Genomic DNA, 19,654 nt, shown 5'->3' on the forward strand with positions numbered 1-19,654 from the left:
AATAACAAGTGTATTTTTAATCCTCATTAAGTCTAATAATATACCAGGTAGCCTAATAGTATACTATGTTTAGCAAAATGTACAGATCTTAAATATATATATATATATATATATATATATATATATATATATATATATATAGATATCTCTTGTGGCTTAATATGATGTTATAAGCTGTGTTTCTTGTTTGCTTCAATTGCTTTTTTTTTAGGGGTGGGAATCTTTGAATGTCTCACGATTCGATTCAGACTTTTGGATCTGTGATTCCATTCAGAATCGTTTTCGATTAAGAGCGATTTTTGATTCAAAATGATTTGATTGACAAGGATTTTTGCTTCAATTTATAGATGTGCAAGGAATTGTAATGATCTACTCCAGTCTGACTCGCTAATGCTAATTAGCGCGCTACTCGCGGCACTTATCACTCAAAAGAACGGCTCCACGCTGAAAAAAAAAAACTTTTATTGGAATAACTTGATCGTGACTTTTTCATTCTACTCTCTAATGTGGCGACAACTTAACTGCATGGAACCACACTGCCCCTAAGTGGCCAAATTGGGTACAACATGAACAACGCTCCAAATAAAGGCACACGCAGACAAAGGCAAGACAGTATAAAATAGATTTTGGGACATCTGAATCGTACTAAATGAGAATCTATTTTTTTGGGCACACCCCTACTTTTTTTCCCTCATTATTTTTTGCTGTTTACAAGTTTTGGCTTCACAATTTTTATTTTCACAATTTTTTATTCTTATTATTTATGCATGTTTGAAATAAAAAAATGGAAGAAAAAAACTCAATCAATTTTGTGTGTACACAAACGGATGATAATTTTTCAAATATAGTCCTTAAATTTCAGGGTGAAAGAATGACACATGTATGGTACTTTTAAATCAAGTTTGACCTGAACGGGATTCAAAACATTTTGTTTCAAAGGAAAGTTGGACTTTTGTACAACAGCTGGTTCACACCGCGGACTCTCTGTCACATGCAACGTGCACATCAAACAGTTGCGCTGACTGACAACTGGAGTTGTAAAAGTTGTTTATTGCTCTTTATACTGTCACTAATTCTGATGTCACTACCTCTTTAAAACAAAAGGCTTATTTTAGTAATTTTACTGATCAGATTTCATTTTGAATATCATAATGGGCAGTCAGAATCAAATGCTATCAAATGAAAATTGTTATATGTCTGAATTAAGATCTCAAGAAGGATTATATAAAAAAAAAAATTAAAATTAAAAATTTAATTCTCAGAAGTTCTTACTGTTGTTGCTCACTCAAAAGGCAGCAAGATTTTTTTATGTATGTGAAAATGCATTGGTGTCAAAATAAGTGTTCCAATCCCAGTAGAATTTCTCATAGTGGTATCTACAACTTGAAGGCCAGGATTACATACTATTAAATCACATTCTACTGTGCCATGTTTTAATTGTCTGCCAGTGATGACACCCATCTACCTGATAAAGCACATCGGCACAAATCAGAGCTTCTTCCCAGTCGCAATGCAAAAAGGCATCGCCTCGTTGCTTGATCTAGGTGTGCCTAATGAAAAGGTTCACGTGAGCCAGGCAGCCTAATCTTATTTGAAAAGCGACAATACGTGAAACGGGACAACTGGGCCGTTTTCTTGTACAAGCAAAACAGCAGCAGTCTTTTATCATTTGTTTATTTCCAAAGTGTTGATGCTGAGAAAAACAAGTCCACTAGATTCACTAATAAACGCAATGCACAACAGTACAATGATAAGCAGTCGCGTGGACACTATTTGTGTCATCCGACTACACACTCTAAGGCTTTGTCTATAAATTAAAATGACAAAATTGATCAGAAAGAAAATATACAGAACAAAACGTTGATTTATTCTCCGAGTCACGCGTCTCCAAATCGGACACGCGTGTACAGAGCCGCGCTCGGGTGGTCATCTAAACGAATCCCGAGCTGCACTGGTCCCGAACTCACAACTGGTTTGGGCTCATGGGTTGACTGGAGGGAGCGGATGTGTCCGCTCCGGTTGCTCGCTTACGTTGCTGGATTGTTGTTTTGGGCCGCTTTATACATCTGCCTTTGAAGACTTTCCATTTGTGCTTCAGTAAATGTGAACGTTAGAGTAAAAAAAGAAAAGACAATTCTGTTGAAAAAAAAAAAAAAAAAAAAAAAAAACAGGTCTGCCGCTTGCTCTCTCTATGTCAACATTTTGCTGACAAAAACAAATAAAAACAGGAGGAAGTTTGTTCGCCAATAGAAAAGGAGGGGGAAAAAAAGTTGTCGCTCCACAACAGTAACTTGTAACCAGCGGCGTGAAAAGACTTTTCTCCTCCACAACCCATGAGCCACATTCCTCCCTGCGTGGGCCGCTTTCTGTCCTCCAGAGTCGGCAGATGGTCCCGGGTCCCAACATCCCCGTCCGCCTGACGTTTGTCCAGCTCTCAATCCTGCGCTATGCTCCTCAGCACGTACTTGACCGTGTAGGCAAACGCGGCGAAGCCCACGATGACAAACAGGTTGGCCAGAGCGCCGCCTAGAAGTCCGTGGTTGCGATTGGCTTGCTGCAGGCCCTGGGCGGGGTTGACGCCCCCGAGAGGGATGGGACCTCCGTTGAGGGCGGGGAGGCCGTAATGGGCCTGCTGGGGGTCGCCGTCGGGCACCACGTCGGGTAAAGGGAGGGGCTGAGTGCGGGCGTTTAGCTCTTCCTGGAGTTTCTGTTTCTGTTGCTTCATCTCCTGGTGGTGACAAAACACAAACAGCCATTCAGAACAAAAGAGAAAGTTCGATAAGCAAATAACCACATTCAAATCGACGTGGAAATGTAGTACAATGACTTTTTCAAATTGCCAAAGCTCAATTTGGTGCCCATTAAGAATTAATAAAATAAAAAAAAGTTGTAAGGGATACTTGACACATTCAGCTGTAAAAAGTTCATATTTTGTCCAGAATTAATGTGATCACTTCATTATTTTCCATGAACAAATACTTAATAAAAAAAAAATCCCACTTGCTGTCGACTGAAGATGACATCACCTGTGCTGAGGAAACGGGTAACGACCAATCATGGCTCAGTTTGCTGACCAAACCCAGAAAACAGTCAAGTGGCAAATTTAGTTTTTTAAGGTATTAATTGTTTATGAAAAATAATGACATCATCACATTAATTATAGACTAAATATTATCTTCTACTGTTGAAAATGGCTCAATGAGTCAAATATCCCTTTAAGAACAAATGGAAAAAAGATAATTGAAAATTTCCATTCGTTTTATGCAATTATTTTTTATGCAAGGAAAAATGCTATATTGGGATAATGTAAATAGGTCTGTCCTTTTTGCAAATTTCATGTTATAAAAAGTACTAGTGGTATTGGTGACTACTCAAGAGTTGACTACTTGTACTGATATCAATCTGGAAAAAAAAAGTGATATCGAACATCCCTAGTAAACAAATAAAACGTTTGTTTTATATTTATATAAATATTTATCTTTAATATTAAATATACATTTTCTAGATTGATAAACAGACAAGTTTATTGCTTGTTTGTTAAAAAGAAGACTTTGAAAGAAATAATTGCATTTTTTTAAAAAACAATTATTTTTGAAAACTACGAGTCGGAGATTTTAGGACGGCTCACCTCCACAACATCGGGGAACAATTCACAGAAGACTTTGTCCTTCAGGTTGAAGGCGAGGCTTTGGGCAGAGAGTTGTCTTTTCTGAAAAACACACACACAACCTTGACTTACGAGTTCAATCCATGCTGTGACCAAGCTCATAACTCAGTTCACTCGTATACCAAATGAATATTCCAAGCGCCGGTGTATGCGGTTGGCGCCGTGCTTCACGAGCTCACCGTGTGGTCTGAGGTCTCGATGCTGCCCAGGGTGGGTCCTTTCTCCACCATGAAGCTGAGCAGACCCGTGAGGATGGTGGAGACGGACCACGCCGGGTTCCACGTGTCCGGGTGGAAGTCTGTGATGGACAAACACAGCCTGCGGGGCGACACGCAGCGTTACGGCGCGGCAACGTGACACCGCTGTGAGTCCAGAAAAAAAAGAAAAGGAAAAGATCCGCTTACCTGGTATTACATTTAAATCTGCCGTTGGGGGTGATCATGTAGATGCTTGGTGGCTTAAAAGGGAATTCCCGAGGAAATATGAGCTTTCCGTGATAGTAACCTCCTATAAAGAAACACCAGCGGGAACATTTTCATTATTACTAAACTCAAAAAAATGGTTACATGACCATATATGGGGGGGGGGGGGGGGGGGGGAATGCTAATGTGTGCAAAAAGCTTATGTTGGGGTGAAAAGGTTACGAAGCACTGAAGCAGCTGCGCCAGTTTTACTGCTAATGTGATGGAAATGCTTAATGTGACGTGTGATTGCGAAACGACACACCGGAAGCGTTTCTGCTTGTCATTTGTGACATAGAATACACTCATACTCAATTGACAAATATATATATATTTTTTTATATAGGTTTAAGGTAATGTGGCGCCACGAAACAAATACCAGCGTGATGGTTATGACACACACACACGAGTCATTTTTAAACGGCTACTATCAATCAATCAATCAATCACAAGACCACGAATCAACTTGACAGTTTTTTTTTGTTTTTTTACCTTCATAAGGAGTTTTCTCAGGACCTCTCACCACATAGTGCCTGCGGGAGACAAGACACATGTTGCATAAATGTTACCACTCTCAAAGACAAGGAGACCTTGTGGCGTGCCGGCGTCCCCGGTGAGTGTCATCAACGACTAAAACGGCATCAACTTGTGGCAAGTCTTGACTTGACGCAAATTGGAGTTACTTATAAAAACAACACCGTGCCCTTCCTGCTTAAACACGACGACACAGATACATTTGCCGATTGCATGAAAAGGCATGCTTCTAGCAAATATTCACAACATAAGCACTAGGCGCACAAAATTGTTGGCAACACCCTGATAATGAAAGAAAAACCCACTGCAATCACAAAAATTACTTAAATCGGACAAAAGTAACAATTAACAAAATTGTTCCGAAAATTAACCGATGACATATCAGACATTGCTATTGAATTGTGGCGCAATAAAAAAAATTTTTTTTTAAACAAACTCGTATAACAAAAATGATGGAAATCACTGGGACTGTTTGGTGACATGCTGTGAAGAAGCGAAGGTTAGAGTTGTCTCGGGAGATTACAAAGCAAATGATAGACCAGCACGTTAAAAGCTAAAAGTTGTAAAACCATCTTCAAGCAATGAATGCAGATGAATGTGTGTGTGCTGTAGTTTTTTTTTTTATTACTTTATTGCACTCCTTGAACGTTGGTGGTTGTACTACCAGATATTTTGAATGGGATTTGTTCATATTTGTCTTTGATCTCTGTTGCGGTTGTGGCTCAAGTTGTGTCCAACTCCTCAACCCCTCCCCTCTCCTATGGTAGTGTCACATATTTGTGACGTCACAATGCGCGGTCGCCAGTGTGGGCTTTCTTTACTGTGTCCCCCCCCAAAATGTTACCCTCGCAGGTTTTTGTGTCATTTTTTTTTTTAAACACGACTATTTTTGTTTTGGCAAACTCAAAAGGAGTTACTGGTTGTCTTTGAAGCAGAGATATCAAAAAAATTCAAGTTCTTTGTGCTTTACACGATGTTTTATAATGTATTTGTACATGTTAGACTTATAGTCGAACTCGAAAGTATATTTGTATTCAAGTTAATTTTGCAAACAATTATCGGCTTACTTATCCGTTATCCACACTTTCTAAATGATTGGTTTATCGGTGTCGGTTGAAAATAGCATTGTCGTGCATTTGTAAAAAGTTACAACCTGATACAACCTCATTTATGACACTTCATGTGGTGTAAGGATGGCCGAGCGCACCATTCGAGAATGTTGGAGGGGAGAGGCTCAGCACAGATGTAAGGCACAGGGTCTTTCTTTATCCTGAGGTAATCCTGCTTAAGTCGCTGAGTGGCTGTGGTTGGAGCTCTCTTGTTTCCGGTGTTGTTCATCTGTTGAGATAAAAGGATGCACAAACGTTGAGTGAAGTTGATGTTATAAAGCAGGCTAAAAGCCGTTTGATACATTTAAAGGTAACAGACTGCATGGAAAAGTAGCACAGTGTTGCCATTTTGAAAAATAGTCAATCAAGTGGTCGGAATCTTAACCAAATGGCTAACTTGGCCACACGTACTGTGTGTGTGTGTGTGTGTGTGTGTTGTTTTGTAAACTAGCGCATCACTCTTCACATACATGTTAGTTCCAGCAGTGCAGGATCCCCCCCAAACCAAAAACAACAGTTACACCCAATCCTGCCTCTAATATAATTGAGATAAAGCTGCATTACACAAAGCTTGGCACAATGACAACACAAAACCAGCAAACAGCTGTGCCACATATTATCTACAGATTGACTAACAAAGCGTATGGAGTAAATAAATACACACTATAAATTATATGTTGCTGTTAGACGTTAACAATACTGTATTGCCATAATGCCGTGTAAGATTGATACCACCTTACAATGTAATGATGATGATCTTACCGCAAATATTTACATTTTGATGCTCTAAACAGCTACAATAATTATTTTCCAAACGAAATTAACTGGCGTAAACTGATCTTGCGTCATGCGAGGCTCGTTGCGCTGACGTCTCATGCCATTTAAGAGTGGATTGCAAAAAAAACACTTGGTAAACACCCAGTCTGCTTTGATCGGCATAATCAATGTTGTTTTAACCGTGTGGCGTTACCTAATTATTATTATAGCAAATCGATTTAGACGACCCTAACGGCTAACCGGTGCAGCTCTAACCGAATCTGATGTGTAAACTCTTACTAGCCACCAAAGGCTAACGTAGGCCAGTGCTACGTTGAGGTGGCTAATGCTAGCAGCCGCGGCGCTACATAACAAAGTTGGACGTCCACATGTGCAAAATGTACGAACTTATTATGTGTTGTATTGGACATACCTTTCCAGAGACCCCGCTAAAAATGGGGATTCGGGTCTGGATACGAATTAGGGCTGCAGTTCCAACGGTCAGACCCCAAACCGATAGGACGAAGACAACAACGAAGCGATAGCTTAGCAGGAGGAACAGAAAAACTCACTTCCGGGTTTATTCTTCACGTGCCATCGAGGCGTATGTAGAAATGCTCGGGAAGCTCTTTAGCGCCACCATCTGTTACGGTCGTGTTACAGTACAGTATCGAAAAATGCACATTGCATTGGCATGTTTGCCTAGCAAAGTAATGTTTTATTTGCTATTTTAATGTTAGTGCTTATCTCTTAGCATTGGTGTCCAGCCTTTCTGTGCTAGAGTTTGCATACTTTCCGAGTGCTTCTTAACATGGTTATAGAAGTAAGATTAAGATTCTGATGCATCACCATGGACCTGTACCTTTAAGAGAGGGGCGGGAGTATGACGTTTCCTGGTTTAAAGGGATGATAGAGATCAAAGGGCTGAAAGGTAGTAGCTTGTTGCTTACTATGTAAACAGTATCGTAGAGAGTAAAAGAGACTTGACACAAGAATCCTTTAATACTGAACCATTCTCTTTCATAACATTTATTATTATATATGCAATTTACAAAATTATACAAAACATAAAATGGTATCACCAACCCTTTATATTTGCTTCAGCTAGAGTTGGTTGGCTGAGCCCATGCGTCTTATTGCTCATTGCTGACAAGCTTGACAAATGCCGAGAAATAGGGCAATGTGAAAATTAGGTAGGAGGTGAAAAATGCTTGGATGGCTTCGTTTCAACAAGCCATGTTAAATATCAATGCTCTGTCGCTGGCTGAAATATTTGTCAACAGTTGTGTGGCAGCAGTTCAAGTGGGTGCTGGAGTCACGTGACATTTTGTGTATCAATAATGGGAGTGCCAGCCATTTGGAGGCCAAACATTACCAGGAAACCCAGATAAAAGTCTTGAGGGTGTGGTGCTTTATTGAAGGCTTTATTTATTACAGCAACAAATATTTGACTTCCTTGGAAAAGTTTGGCCGACATTTGAATACTAAAGCTGCAATACTCATGTAATTTCCTCAAATAATGCCCCTTAACTCATTCACTGCCATTGACGTAAAAAAATCATTTGAACTATTTCTATTAGTTTAACATTTTTTTCCACTTTTGTTAACAAGAGTATGAAAACCTAGAAAAAATATTGTACATTTAGAACAGATATAAAATGTATGATTAATCGTGAGTTAACTATTGAAGTCATGCGATTAATTACAATTAAAAAATGTAATCGCCTAACGCGATAAAAAAATGAAAAGATTATTTAAAAATTAGGAGCGTCAAGCGATTGAAATTTTCTATCGTAATTAATTGCATGACTTCATGAGTTAACTCACGATTAATCACAAATTTTATATCTGTTCTAAATGTACAATACAATTTTTTTATAGGTTTTCATACTCTTGTTAACAAAAGTGGATTTTTTTTTAACTAATAGAAATAGTTAAAATGAATATTTGACGTCTATAACCGTCAATGGCAGTGAATGAGTTAATACTGTTATATGTTAAAATTGGGCTTCTATTCTTTTAGAGACTACTATTTGAGGAAATATGGTATTTTAACACAATTAAATGTTCTGAAAACAGTTTTGACGATCATTCTGATATCATATCCACCAAAAATGCATCGCGTCATCCATTTTGGATACTTATCATCAATGTACAAAAGTCAAGTTTTGATCTCCATTCAGCTGAAATAAGCATTGGCTTCCAAACAGTAAGATGATGATGAGGCGGTGAAAGGTTCACTTAAGGTTTCTCGCAGCGGCTGAACTGGAGACTTCTCCTCCTCAGCTTCTCGGGCTGGAGAGACGCGAGGAGAGAAAATTCACGAAAGACTTCCCCACGGGAGATGTCACCTGAAAAGCATTTCCATCATTACAGTTGTGATGCGCCCACCCAAAGTGGATAGAAATGTTACGATTGCTCCATGACACACCAAAAGCCCAACCGCATGGGATTTGTTTTGAAGAGAAAATATACGGCAGCGCTACCACACGGAGCAGAGGAGAAGAAAATACATAGGAAGAGAGTGGGGAGCATCCTGTTCGTTACCGACATGAGTGTTTCCCAACCTTTAGTGAGCCAAGGCACATATTTTACAGTAACACAATCTCATGGCACTGCACTAAACAAAAATGTCACAAAAATATATTCTGGTGCATGAATGGCAACATGTCTATCAGCTTTATTGACCTTCTGCCGTCTAGTGTAGGAACAATTAATTGCTCTGCCCGTAACAGGGATTCTGCAGTTCAAGCATTACATTTGGCTAAAAGTAAGACCTTAAATGGCATTAGAAAGCATTAATTACAATGTCCAGAGGCATTACAAATTCAAATACAAATAAAATGTATCTGAATTTGAAAAGAAAAATGTACTGGTCCTGTCCAACATGAAACGCTAATGCCAGCTAGTGGTCTCAACACAAATCTACGACTCAATGTTTCATACGCCTTTCAATTGTTTTGTATATCTTTTTAACTTAAATACAATTACTAAATCAATGAACTGAAAGTTTGTATTTGGTAACCATATTTGTCCATTTTTATGTGAATTAACAAGAGTATGAAACATTTAAAACCTACATTTTACTGTACATTTAGAACAGAACAGTTTGATTAATTGTGAGTTGAAAATAATGTGATTAATTATGATAAAAATTTTTAATTAACTGACAGTCCTAATATATAAACATTGTGCACATAGTTATGTACAGCATGTGTGTGCGTGTGTACGTATATGTATATGCAGTATGATGTGTAGGCATGAAATAGTTTTAAGTTGCACTCAAATGGCATTTAATTAGATTTTCTGATACCTGCAGAAACCCTGTGAAACTCAAGATATATTACTTGTAGTAAATAAATCATTTTTCAGACCAACTAAATGAAGTTGGATCCATTTCACAGCCAACTAATGTGCTGTGGCACCGTGGTTGGGAATCACTTACCGACATTGCTCTGATTCTGAATCAGATTAATTTCTCTCTGACGGCTATAAATCTAAATGCATTTTTGTTTAGTATACATATTGTATCTTATAATCGTTTGCCTGGTCACTTTCAAATTGTATTAAAATATATTTTCATTTACTTTTCTTTATTATTGCCATAGATTATTTAATTTGTTTTCTCATAAGGCACCTTAAACTGTGTTGTGCTGTACAAATTAGCTACATCATCATTAAAAATGTAACTCTTACATTGGATCTCATTAGAGTGTGGAAGTGTACCAATCATTGTCTTGGGCTAATATAAAGACACCCAATATTAGTTATTAATACTAGACGAAGTGCAAATTTCTGCAGAAATTGCGTGGGAATGCTGAAAGCTGAATGCTAATAGCTGAATGCTAATAGCTGAATGCTAATAGCTGAATGCTAATAGCTGAATGCTTATGAAGTAAATTGAAAGATAAATTATGTGAACATGACAAAGTATGAATTCTAGTTGAAATATAAATGAATAAAAAAAGAACACTTGAACCCGGGAGGCGTGAATTTTTGAAGCAAGTGTTATCTGAAAGTACCCTCCATTCATTTAGATGGAAAGGTGGAACTAATGATATCCAATGGGGAAAAAAATAATAAAAATCATGCTTTTCAGCATTCCCACAATTAATACATGATGCAGATAGTTTGCAAAGAGCAAAGCCAAAGGCCCCTCCAAAACACACCCTGATCAGAGCAAGAAAGAACCAAAGTGTCCCTCTACAGTATGAAAGAGACGGCCCAGGATGCTTCACTCACTCTATCCCGTGGTAAGGATTTAAACTTCCTGCTGCCTTTGACAACCCCTGCGGTGAGAGAAGCAATGACATGTCAGTTAGTGTCTATCGTCCCACGCTGTCTTCCCTTGAATATAAAACGAAGCTTTAAAACGGTCCTGGCAAGTGAGTAAAAATTTCATCGTTGGTGTAAAAAAATAAATAAAATAAACGGCTTGTGAGGTCACATGAATGTTTTACAAGTGAAGACACTGAATTATTCAAGGCGCGCGGTACTGCTGCAGGCCTAAAACCCCCGAACCAACCTGATACTGAGCATTAATGTTGAATTTAAATTTTCAAAAGCAGCATTTCAAAAAGTACGGCTCACTTTTATGAGCCTGCTTTAATGCTTTGAATAAGCCCAGTGTTTCTAGGAAATGCTAGAGCAGCTTTTCAAAAAATGTCACTCTCCCAACATAGAGCAAATGACTTGACATCAAATATTGATCACGTGATCACTTTGGAGCGATTATAAATCTTGCTACAATGCTGAGAGAATGCAAGAGGGCAACAGAAATGAAAGCAAGTACAAGCCTTGTTAGTTGATGAAGAGTTTCTCAGTTTTATTGTATTCATTTTTTTTTTATGTTGTTGGCCTCGGTGTATCTAAAGACATGGAATAATAGTTTCCCAACTGATGGTTGGTTTTTGAAAGAGAATAAAAACAAACATGAAACAGATCGCTGAGAGGCAGGCATGGAGTTCAAATAACACGAGTGTACTATTTACGGCACCTTTTTTTCTTTTTCTTTTACCACTCCTATGTCAACACACACACACACAATGGACACAACATTGAACACTTGCTCAAGGGCGACGGTGGCGCCCACCTAGACTTGCACTACTTTTGCAGTCTGTCACTACTGCCATGTGAGAATCTCAGTTCTGTTTTGGATCACGTGAGCACAGCAACACCGTTTCTACCACTTTGTCACTTCACAAAGCATAGTAAGACTAAGCTGCATCTACTCTGGATCAATTTGAAGAAAACAAACAAACTGTGCTATAATACAAGGTCAGACGCTTTCCCTTCAAAAGTCTTTGGCAGAGGAAACTAAAAGCACAAAAATATGGAATTACTGCTTGTGGAGAGGATTTGGACTGTGACATCAGAGGTCATCTTGGTACATGCTTATTCCACAGAACTGCACTGCACAATGTGATCAAAACGGTAGAAAAATATCAGAGCATGCTAGGAGCGCCAATCGCGTTGACTCGCCCGCAAAGCATGCACAGAACACTGTCAGCTAATAGGCATTGGAGCCTACAAAGTGTGTAAACATGTCAGAAAAATGTGCTCCATAATCTCACCGATACAGATATTGTAACACGGAGGAGTATTTACAAGTACAGTAAATGCAGGTGTTGTTATATAGCCATGATGTCAACTTTAATCAGTTCACGGTTTTCAATGGAAGTGTTAATCTTTTATCTGCTTGCACACTTCCAACTAAGAGCTCACCGAGTTTTATGTCTCATCACTTCCTCGTCGCCGGCAACCAACGAAACGAAACGGAAAAAATGTCTTTCCATAAATGCAGAAAATCTCTTTCAGTGCTGAATGCTAATTATTGTATTGAAACGTAACGTAAGGCCTTTCCACATTCCAAAAGGTGAAGAAAAGGGGTTCCACCACTGCTATTGTCCAGATACCGTCAAAAACACTTATTAAGACTCAAATGACAATCAATAACAGAATAGAATAAACTGCATCAGGAAATGCATTGCACGGCTCCTCTGGGAAGACAAATAAAATACACAGACAGGAAGAAACAGACACACACAAAGAAAAGAGTACCTGAAAATAAACTAATACAGAATAAAGTTATAATACTGAAGGTGGGGAAAGTGCACAGTATCAACACTCCAAAAAATGAAGCACTGACTATTCTTGTCAACCATCTCTCAGTAACTATTTTTTTATTTTTTTTGCAAGTAATAAGGCAAACAAAAACTACGACAGTTATTTCACTGATTCCCTAGGCCAAAGCCATGTCAAATTGAAAAATAGTGCTTTGGCGCTATTTTGGGCACCAAGGAACTATATTGAAGTATAGGGAGGAGCTTTATTCGGCTTTGTCTAACATAAAAAGTGCTTTGCCGCCATCTTGTGGCATATATAGGCAATTATATCATTTAACGCTGGCGACAGTTTTTCCTGTCCTCACAGCTGCTAATAGGAGGCATTATTGTTTAATAAGGCTTCTGCCATTACGTCTTCTTTTTTATGTATTTATTTTACGTTTTTATTACATTGACAACCACCAGCTAATTAACTCATTCACTGCCATTGACGGCTATAAACGTCAAAAATTCATTTGAACTATTTCTATTAGTTTAACATTTTTCTCCCACTTTTGTTAACAAGATGATTATGAAAACCTTTTTTATAGTACATTTAGAACAGATATAAAATAGACTAGTGAAGTCATGCGATTAATTACAATAAAAAATTGTAATCGGCTGACTAGATGATTGTTAAAAATTAGATTACATTTTTTAATCGTAATTAATCGACTTCAATAGTTAACTCACAATTAATAACACATTTTATATCTGTTCTAAATGTACAATAAAAAATATATAGGTTTTCATACTCTTGTTAACAAAAGTAGAAAAAAAAATGTTAAACTAAAAGAAATAGTTAAAATGATTTTTTGACGTTTATAACCGTCAATGGCAGTAAATGAGTTAAACTATAGTAGCAACAGGACTGTTACTTAACCAATCAGCTTTCAAAAGCACCACACATTTTACTGCCCTCTGATTGGTTGGGCAGAGTAAGCCAAGTTCAACTAGCAAAATCAATCTGTAGCATCCTGCACACATGATTATTATTTATTTTTTATTCGTTTCGTTTTATGTTTTTGTCATATTTGATAAATATTGATTTCGAGCTGCTCCAGATGGCGGACGTGCCATTATATTCCGTTTTTGACCGTTTCTATAATTGAAAAATGTGATAATATTAATATGTGCAACAATTTGGGTCGAAGGCCCGGGTGCCAAATGGACAGCAAAAAGAAGAGACGGCGCGTCCCCAACCAAAGGGTCGTCGTATTTTGTCAGCTAAACACACAAAAAATACGTTCGTCAACAGCATATTTTGGGACTTAACTAACAAAATAAATTTACGAGTGACTGGTTAACATAAATATATCAAGTCCATACTTCATTTTAATGAGTGTGTTTCTTTTCTTTGACAGAAATAATATAATATCATATTGTTCAACTCACTGCAAAGCAGACCAGGCTTTCTCCCTCTGAAAGCCCCGCACAGTCTTTTTTTTTTAAATTTATTTTTTTAAATCACAGTTTTACTTTTACATCCCTCCCTGACCTCCGCTTTACACGCATTGTCATTTTGTGAATGTTGTCCGCCTCAAGCCACATCTCTCATCATAACTGCGAAGCACTTCTAAATGAGACTATTTACACCTCAGGCTGAGGAGAGATGGTTTGGTCCGGGTTAATGTAGCGACAGGTGAGAGGATGTTAGCGGAACACCAACAAGCAGATGTCGTTTGACTTGATGTGATGTGGCGAGTGTGGAATGGTGAGCAGAATCGTAGCAGAAAAATCAGAGTTTAGTCAGTAAGAGTTAGAAAAGGTCCATGAGGGGGTTTGCGTTGCCCATAAGCCTTAATCTAGCTGACATCAGTGTCTACAGGAGGACTCTACGGCTAGAACTCCTCTATGGTGAGGCAGATGAACTCTTGGATGCATTTCCTGTACTGCTGCTCAGTGGGGTTGGTGCTGGGGTATTGACCTGGTTGTCCCAGGGGGGCTTCTGACTCTCGCATCTCCTCGTTCATCCGCGCCAAACGCAGGCTGAAAGGACAGATAGGACAAATGAGATGAGGAAGGGGCTTTCGCTTCATTTTTCTTGTCATAAGTCCTCCTCAGCAATAGTTGGCGCTATGCTGTGGCAGTTTGATCTTTTTATTAATTTTTTTGTATGAGAGGTATCAGCTCTTTGTATCAGAGTACCCAGAGAGTGAATACTGGTATTGGTCTGGGGGAGAAAAAAAAAGTATCAAAAATCCCTATTGGTGGAGAACCGCAATGCATCATACCAATATTTCAATTAATATTTTGCTAATCTTGAATCTACAATAACAGACACACTGAATTAATACATCTGTGATTGTGTCAATAAAAAAAAGAACATTATTGTCATTTTAAAGATTTCCATCGCTCCTGCAATGGATTTCATTCTATTATACAGCTGTACCAAATGAATGTATTGCCATTTATGTAAAAATAATAATAATAATAATAATAATAATAATAATAATAAAGTTACCAAATTTTCAGTTAAATTTTCCTAATAGCGTAATCAATTATGATTAAAAAACAACAACTATTATTCACAATTTATGAATTTATAAATAATTGTCATTAATTAACAACTTAATAAAATAAAAGTAATTATTTTTTACTAATATGTTAATAAGCTTTTGCAGGTGTACCTAATGAATTGACAGTAGCCTATTGTGTTTATAACATAAACTGTTGAGTGAAACTGTTGTACGAAATAATGAAATAATTCACGCTCATTTTGAATTTTATTATTGATATTATATGTAATTAAAATTAATCAATTAACCAAAAATGAGTAAAATAAGTGTTTATTTTCCTATTATTTTCTATTATACTTAAAATAGTTTATTTTAATAATGAAATAATTCACGCTCAATTTTATTATTGACATTATATGTAATTGTAAATTTATCAATTATTTATTAAAATAAAAATTTGAATTATTTTCATAAAATATCTGAAACCTAAATAATCAGTACTTTTTATATATAATTAATTCAATTCAATTAAATAACTAATTACTTTTATTTTACAAAATATTTGTATTTGATAAAATATTATATTTTAATAGTAAAATAATAATTTATGAATAAATGTAAATTAATTTTATTTATTTTTTAAAATATTTTTATTTCCCCCCCAAAATTTACTATACGTCAGTGAACAATTCATCTAATGAACTAAACTGATAATAAAGAAACAGAAATGAATACATACATTTTAACTAACAAATTTTAGGAAAACCTGCTGAATGAATGCAACAAATATTCCAGGATCTGAGTATGTGCACAAATCAGCAAACTGCATTAAAAACCAGAGCGAACCGACCCACACTTTGCTCCCCCCTGGCCAAACTTACAGGGTGACGATGTCTGCGTTGGCAGCCTGCACCGCGATGCTGAGCGGGTCGTAGCCCTGCTCGTCCACCTCTGTCTGCGATGCCCCTCTCTTCAGGAACAGACACACCTGGCTGTATAGAACAACACACATTTAGTCCCACATGATGCACTTGATGCACATGAAGTAGGAGTATTGCTTCCTCCCAGGAAGGAAATCGGTCGTATGAATGATATCATACCCGGTGTGTCCCAGGTAGGTGGCGTGATGCAACGGGCCTCTCCCTCTCATGTCCCTCTGGTTGACATCAGCTCCATTCTGAAGCAGGAACTCACAAGCTATCAGAGAGCCCTGATGGAGAAGAAGATTAGAAAAGTGTCAAATCGATTTCTGTCATAGTCAGCCTCCCCTTGCAAAACAAAGTTCTTCTCACCCCCATCACAGCCTGTATGAGCGGCGTTTTTCCATCCTCTTCCTCACTCGGACCGTGAACGTCGGCGCCGTGAGCCAGCGCCTCGGCCATGAGGGGCAAATTGTGGAGACGGGACGAGCGGTGGAGCAGAGCGCCGGGGTGGAGCTCCCTGGGATCCTCGGGGTCTGACGGGACTTCCTGTTCAATTTCCACCTCACCACTGGACGACTCCTCGGATTCCTCTTCTGCTGGACAAGAGCAGCAACAGAAGATACGCTCGTTCATCAACTTGCAAGAAGCAACGCAGATGCATTTGCTCACTTGTAATAGTGACTGCAATTCCCGCATAATTGTTTGTAAATGCCAATAAATGTTGTTAACAAGTCCAAACAACTGATATGTCAAATCTACCACAAATCCTCAACGTACCTTCTTCTGTGACGCTGTCCACCACGGAACCAAAGACCAGTATGTCGGTACTGCCGTCAGTGCTCCCTCCAAGGCCGCTGTCGCTGCTCAGGCCTGCGGGGCCAAATCACGCCAAGCCACGGACACGTTAATTATTACGTAAGGTGTTTCTCGTGCGCGTAGCGCCATCAGTTGGACTTCCCCTGCATTACTTCAAATCAGGGGTGGGCACAGTTTGCCACATATAGCCCACCCTATTCTTTAATGTCCTACCGAGCATTACATACAGTTGTGCTCATACATTTACATACTCTAGGGGCACATCACAGGGGTGAATTTCAAGATGGCCACATTCTTTTGGTGGGGACCACAAAACTTTGCTATGTTTAATTAATTTCGCAATTTTTCCCCCTAAACTTTTTTAAATAGTTTATCTCATTAAGGTTAATTTCTTTATTTAAAATAATAACATTAAAAATATTAGGATATAACAACATACATTAATTACCTTATTTTAAATTAAATATGGCTTCCTTTTAAAAATAAAATAAAAATAATTATAAATCCAATTGAACACATTTTTGTATTATTGCCACATTATTTTGGTGTGGACCACTAAAACTTTGCTGGTTTGATGGTTGTTGCATTAATTTTGCATTTTTTAAATTAAAATATACCTATTAAATTAATTTATCTCATTATACAGTTGGTTAATTTCTTTATTTAAAATAATAACGTGAAAAAAAATATTAGTAAAATAAAAACATACGTAATTTAACTTCATTTAATTAAATTTGGCTTTAAAAAAAATATATATAATTAACTATAAATCAAATAGAACACATTTTGTATTATTGCCACATTATTTTGGTGTGGACCACTAAATTTTGATATGTTTGTTGCATTAATTTTTTAATTTTTTCCCTAAAATTTGTTCATTAAAACATACCTTTTAAATTCCTTTATCTCATTATTGGTTAATTTCTTTATTTAAAATAACATTAAAAAAACATTAGTAAAATAAAAACATACAAAATTGACTTCTTTTAAATTAAATATGGCTTCTTTTTTTAAATAATTAATTATAAATCCAACACATAACACATTTTTGTATCAATGAAATAAACAACATATTTTATATTTAAAACCTCATAACATAACACCATCTGTCCATTTTGAAAATAAAATGTGTCCATTTACACCAAAGTTTTCCCACCCCTACTTTTATTTCCGCCGGCAAATTGGCACAAGAGTGCTTCGAATTGGACTTACTGCGAGGACCCGAGCCTGTGTCAAAGTATGAGAAGAGTGAATCCAGTTCATCTGGACAGAACAGAGAATCCCGGCGAAACTTGGCTGCAGCAGCTGCCAAAAGTTGACAGGAGTCAGAAAGATTCAGGTTGGCTCTGAATTGTCACAAAACAGCCACAAGGCTTGCTGCCCCACTGACCTGCGGAGAGATTGGCAGGCGAGGCACTGCCAGGCTCGTAGCGATGGTATTTCCTGCGGGCTTTGTTTGGCGCCCGAACTGAGCTGTTGTGTCGCTGGCACTTCTTGACGACCCACGGTCGAGACTTCCTTTCACCTTCCGCCAACGCCTCGCTCCCACTCATCTTCTTTAGGAAGCGTTTCTCCACGTATTTAGACTTGATCCAAGCTTCTTTCTCCTGTCTGGAGCAATAAAAACATAACAGTTGACTTTTATTTTTTTAAACACTTTCATATGACAGAGTAAATGAAAGCTTGGCGAGCGCAGGGCTCAAATACTGACCTTGTACTTGACGGTCTGGGCTTTTTCACTCCGAGCACTTCGCAGCCTCCCTCATAAATTTGATTGATCACGGTGTTGCCCAATTCACACATCAGCTGAACACCAGAGCGAGACAGGTGGCATTAAAGAATGGGTACTAAAATCTCTACTAGTCTTCAATATTCTTAATCCCTGGTTTGTTCCCTTTTATCTCCATAAATATTTGTAAGAATACCACAAACAAAAAGTGGTTTACCTTGAGTAGTTCTGGCTCCCAGGAGTCAAGAGTCAGTGATCGCACTTTGGAGCAATGGACGCCGAGACTCCTGAAAGAGAAAAAAAATGGACACTTGACTTAATGAGACTTTTTTGTCATTTATTTGTAGAAGGTGCCATAACACATTTATCTTGATCTCAGAACATCTTGCAATTGCACGTTCAGGTATTGAAAATTGAAGAAACTAAAGAGTTGGTTTACACTTTTGTGCAGTAACAGCTTCTGTTCTTCTGAAGAACTTTTCCTTTTTTTTTGTGTTATTTGGTTTTATTTAATTTCTGTGTGTTTTGCGGAAAACGCATAATGGCAGGTTTATCAGCATTTTTGGAAGATTTTTGGGGGGTTTACAAAAAAGAAAAAGAAAAAAGTAAACAAAATTCCCAATGCATTTTAATAGCATTGATTTTCACTATTCATGGGCCTATTATTATTATTATTATTATTATTATTATTATTATTATTATTACTATGTTTTCTCCGAATTTACTCCCACATCCCCAAAACATGCATGTTAGGTTCACTGAGAACTCTAAATTGGCCGTAGATGTAATTGTGAGTGTTAATGGTTGCAGGAATGGGCAACTTAAATGCTGGAGGGGGCCACACTTGTTCATCAATGCTATTGGGCTCCCACATGGGACCATAACTCTAACCACACACACGCTATGTTAGGTACTATGTTTGCGCTATATATCATTCCAAATATGTACAAAAAATATTAGGCCTGCTCACGTTGTGGTATACAGCGGAGTATTCGACCCATTGTAAGCGCAACTAAGACAAGTCTGCTAACTAGTGGTGATTGGTGATATTACAACTTAAAACTACAGTTGACCTTGCATATTCGCAGTTCGCCAC

The 19,654-nt window shown here is 37.7% G+C and overlaps 2 protein-coding genes across 5 annotated transcripts in view; both read right to left on the reverse strand.

Annotated features, from left to right (window-relative positions):
• Positions 1 to 1,658: 1,658 nt before the first annotated feature.
• On the reverse strand, positions 1,659 to 7,107 carry ube2j2 (ubiquitin-conjugating enzyme E2, J2 (UBC6 homolog, yeast)). Its single transcript, XM_086085993.1, has 7 exons — positions 6,961 to 7,107; positions 5,870 to 6,000; positions 4,621 to 4,661; positions 4,072 to 4,174; positions 3,847 to 3,985; positions 3,629 to 3,709; positions 1,659 to 2,728 (listed from the first exon to the last, which is right to left on the reverse strand). Exons 2-7 carry the CDS (start codon positions 5,998 to 6,000, stop codon positions 2,435 to 2,437), a joined length of 789 nt encoding a protein of 262 aa, XP_085942119.1. The 5' UTR covers positions 6,961 to 7,107; the 3' UTR covers positions 1,659 to 2,434.
• A 1,183-nt stretch (positions 7,108 to 8,290) lies between these two features.
• LOC147167011 (arf-GAP with coiled-coil, ANK repeat and PH domain-containing protein 3-like) overlaps positions 8,291 to 19,654 on the reverse strand; it is a 58,936-nt gene continuing 47,572 nt past the window's right edge. The window contains exons 17-27 of one of the 4 annotated variants that reach the window (XM_086086455.1): positions 18,776 to 18,845; positions 18,541 to 18,635; positions 18,220 to 18,440; positions 18,042 to 18,134; positions 16,791 to 16,883; positions 16,383 to 16,606; positions 16,191 to 16,300; positions 15,972 to 16,082; positions 14,559 to 14,620; positions 10,770 to 10,816; positions 8,291 to 8,878 (exon numbers count right to left, since the gene is read on the reverse strand). In XM_086086455.1, the coding sequence (XP_085942581.1) occupies positions 8,810 to 8,878; positions 10,770 to 10,816; positions 14,559 to 14,620; positions 15,972 to 16,082; positions 16,191 to 16,300; positions 16,383 to 16,606; positions 16,791 to 16,883; positions 18,042 to 18,134; positions 18,220 to 18,440; positions 18,541 to 18,635; positions 18,776 to 18,845 (1,195 nt within the window). In that variant the 3' untranslated portion in view covers positions 8,291 to 8,809. Of the gene's footprint in view, positions 8,879 to 10,769; positions 10,817 to 14,558; positions 14,621 to 15,971; positions 16,083 to 16,190; positions 16,301 to 16,382; positions 16,607 to 16,790; positions 16,892 to 18,040; positions 18,135 to 18,219; positions 18,441 to 18,540; positions 18,636 to 18,775; positions 18,846 to 19,654 lie in introns of all 4 variants that reach the window. The other 3 variants (XM_086086453.1, XM_086086456.1, XM_086086454.1) reach the window with 3 other exon arrangements.

Source organism: Leptonotus elevatus, chromosome 10 (assembly GCF_054856555.1).
Source record: "Leptonotus elevatus isolate MCC_2025b chromosome 10, RoL_Lele_1.0, whole genome shotgun sequence".
NCBI classification, from domain to species: Eukaryota; Metazoa; Chordata; class Actinopteri; order Syngnathiformes; family Syngnathidae; genus Leptonotus; species Leptonotus elevatus.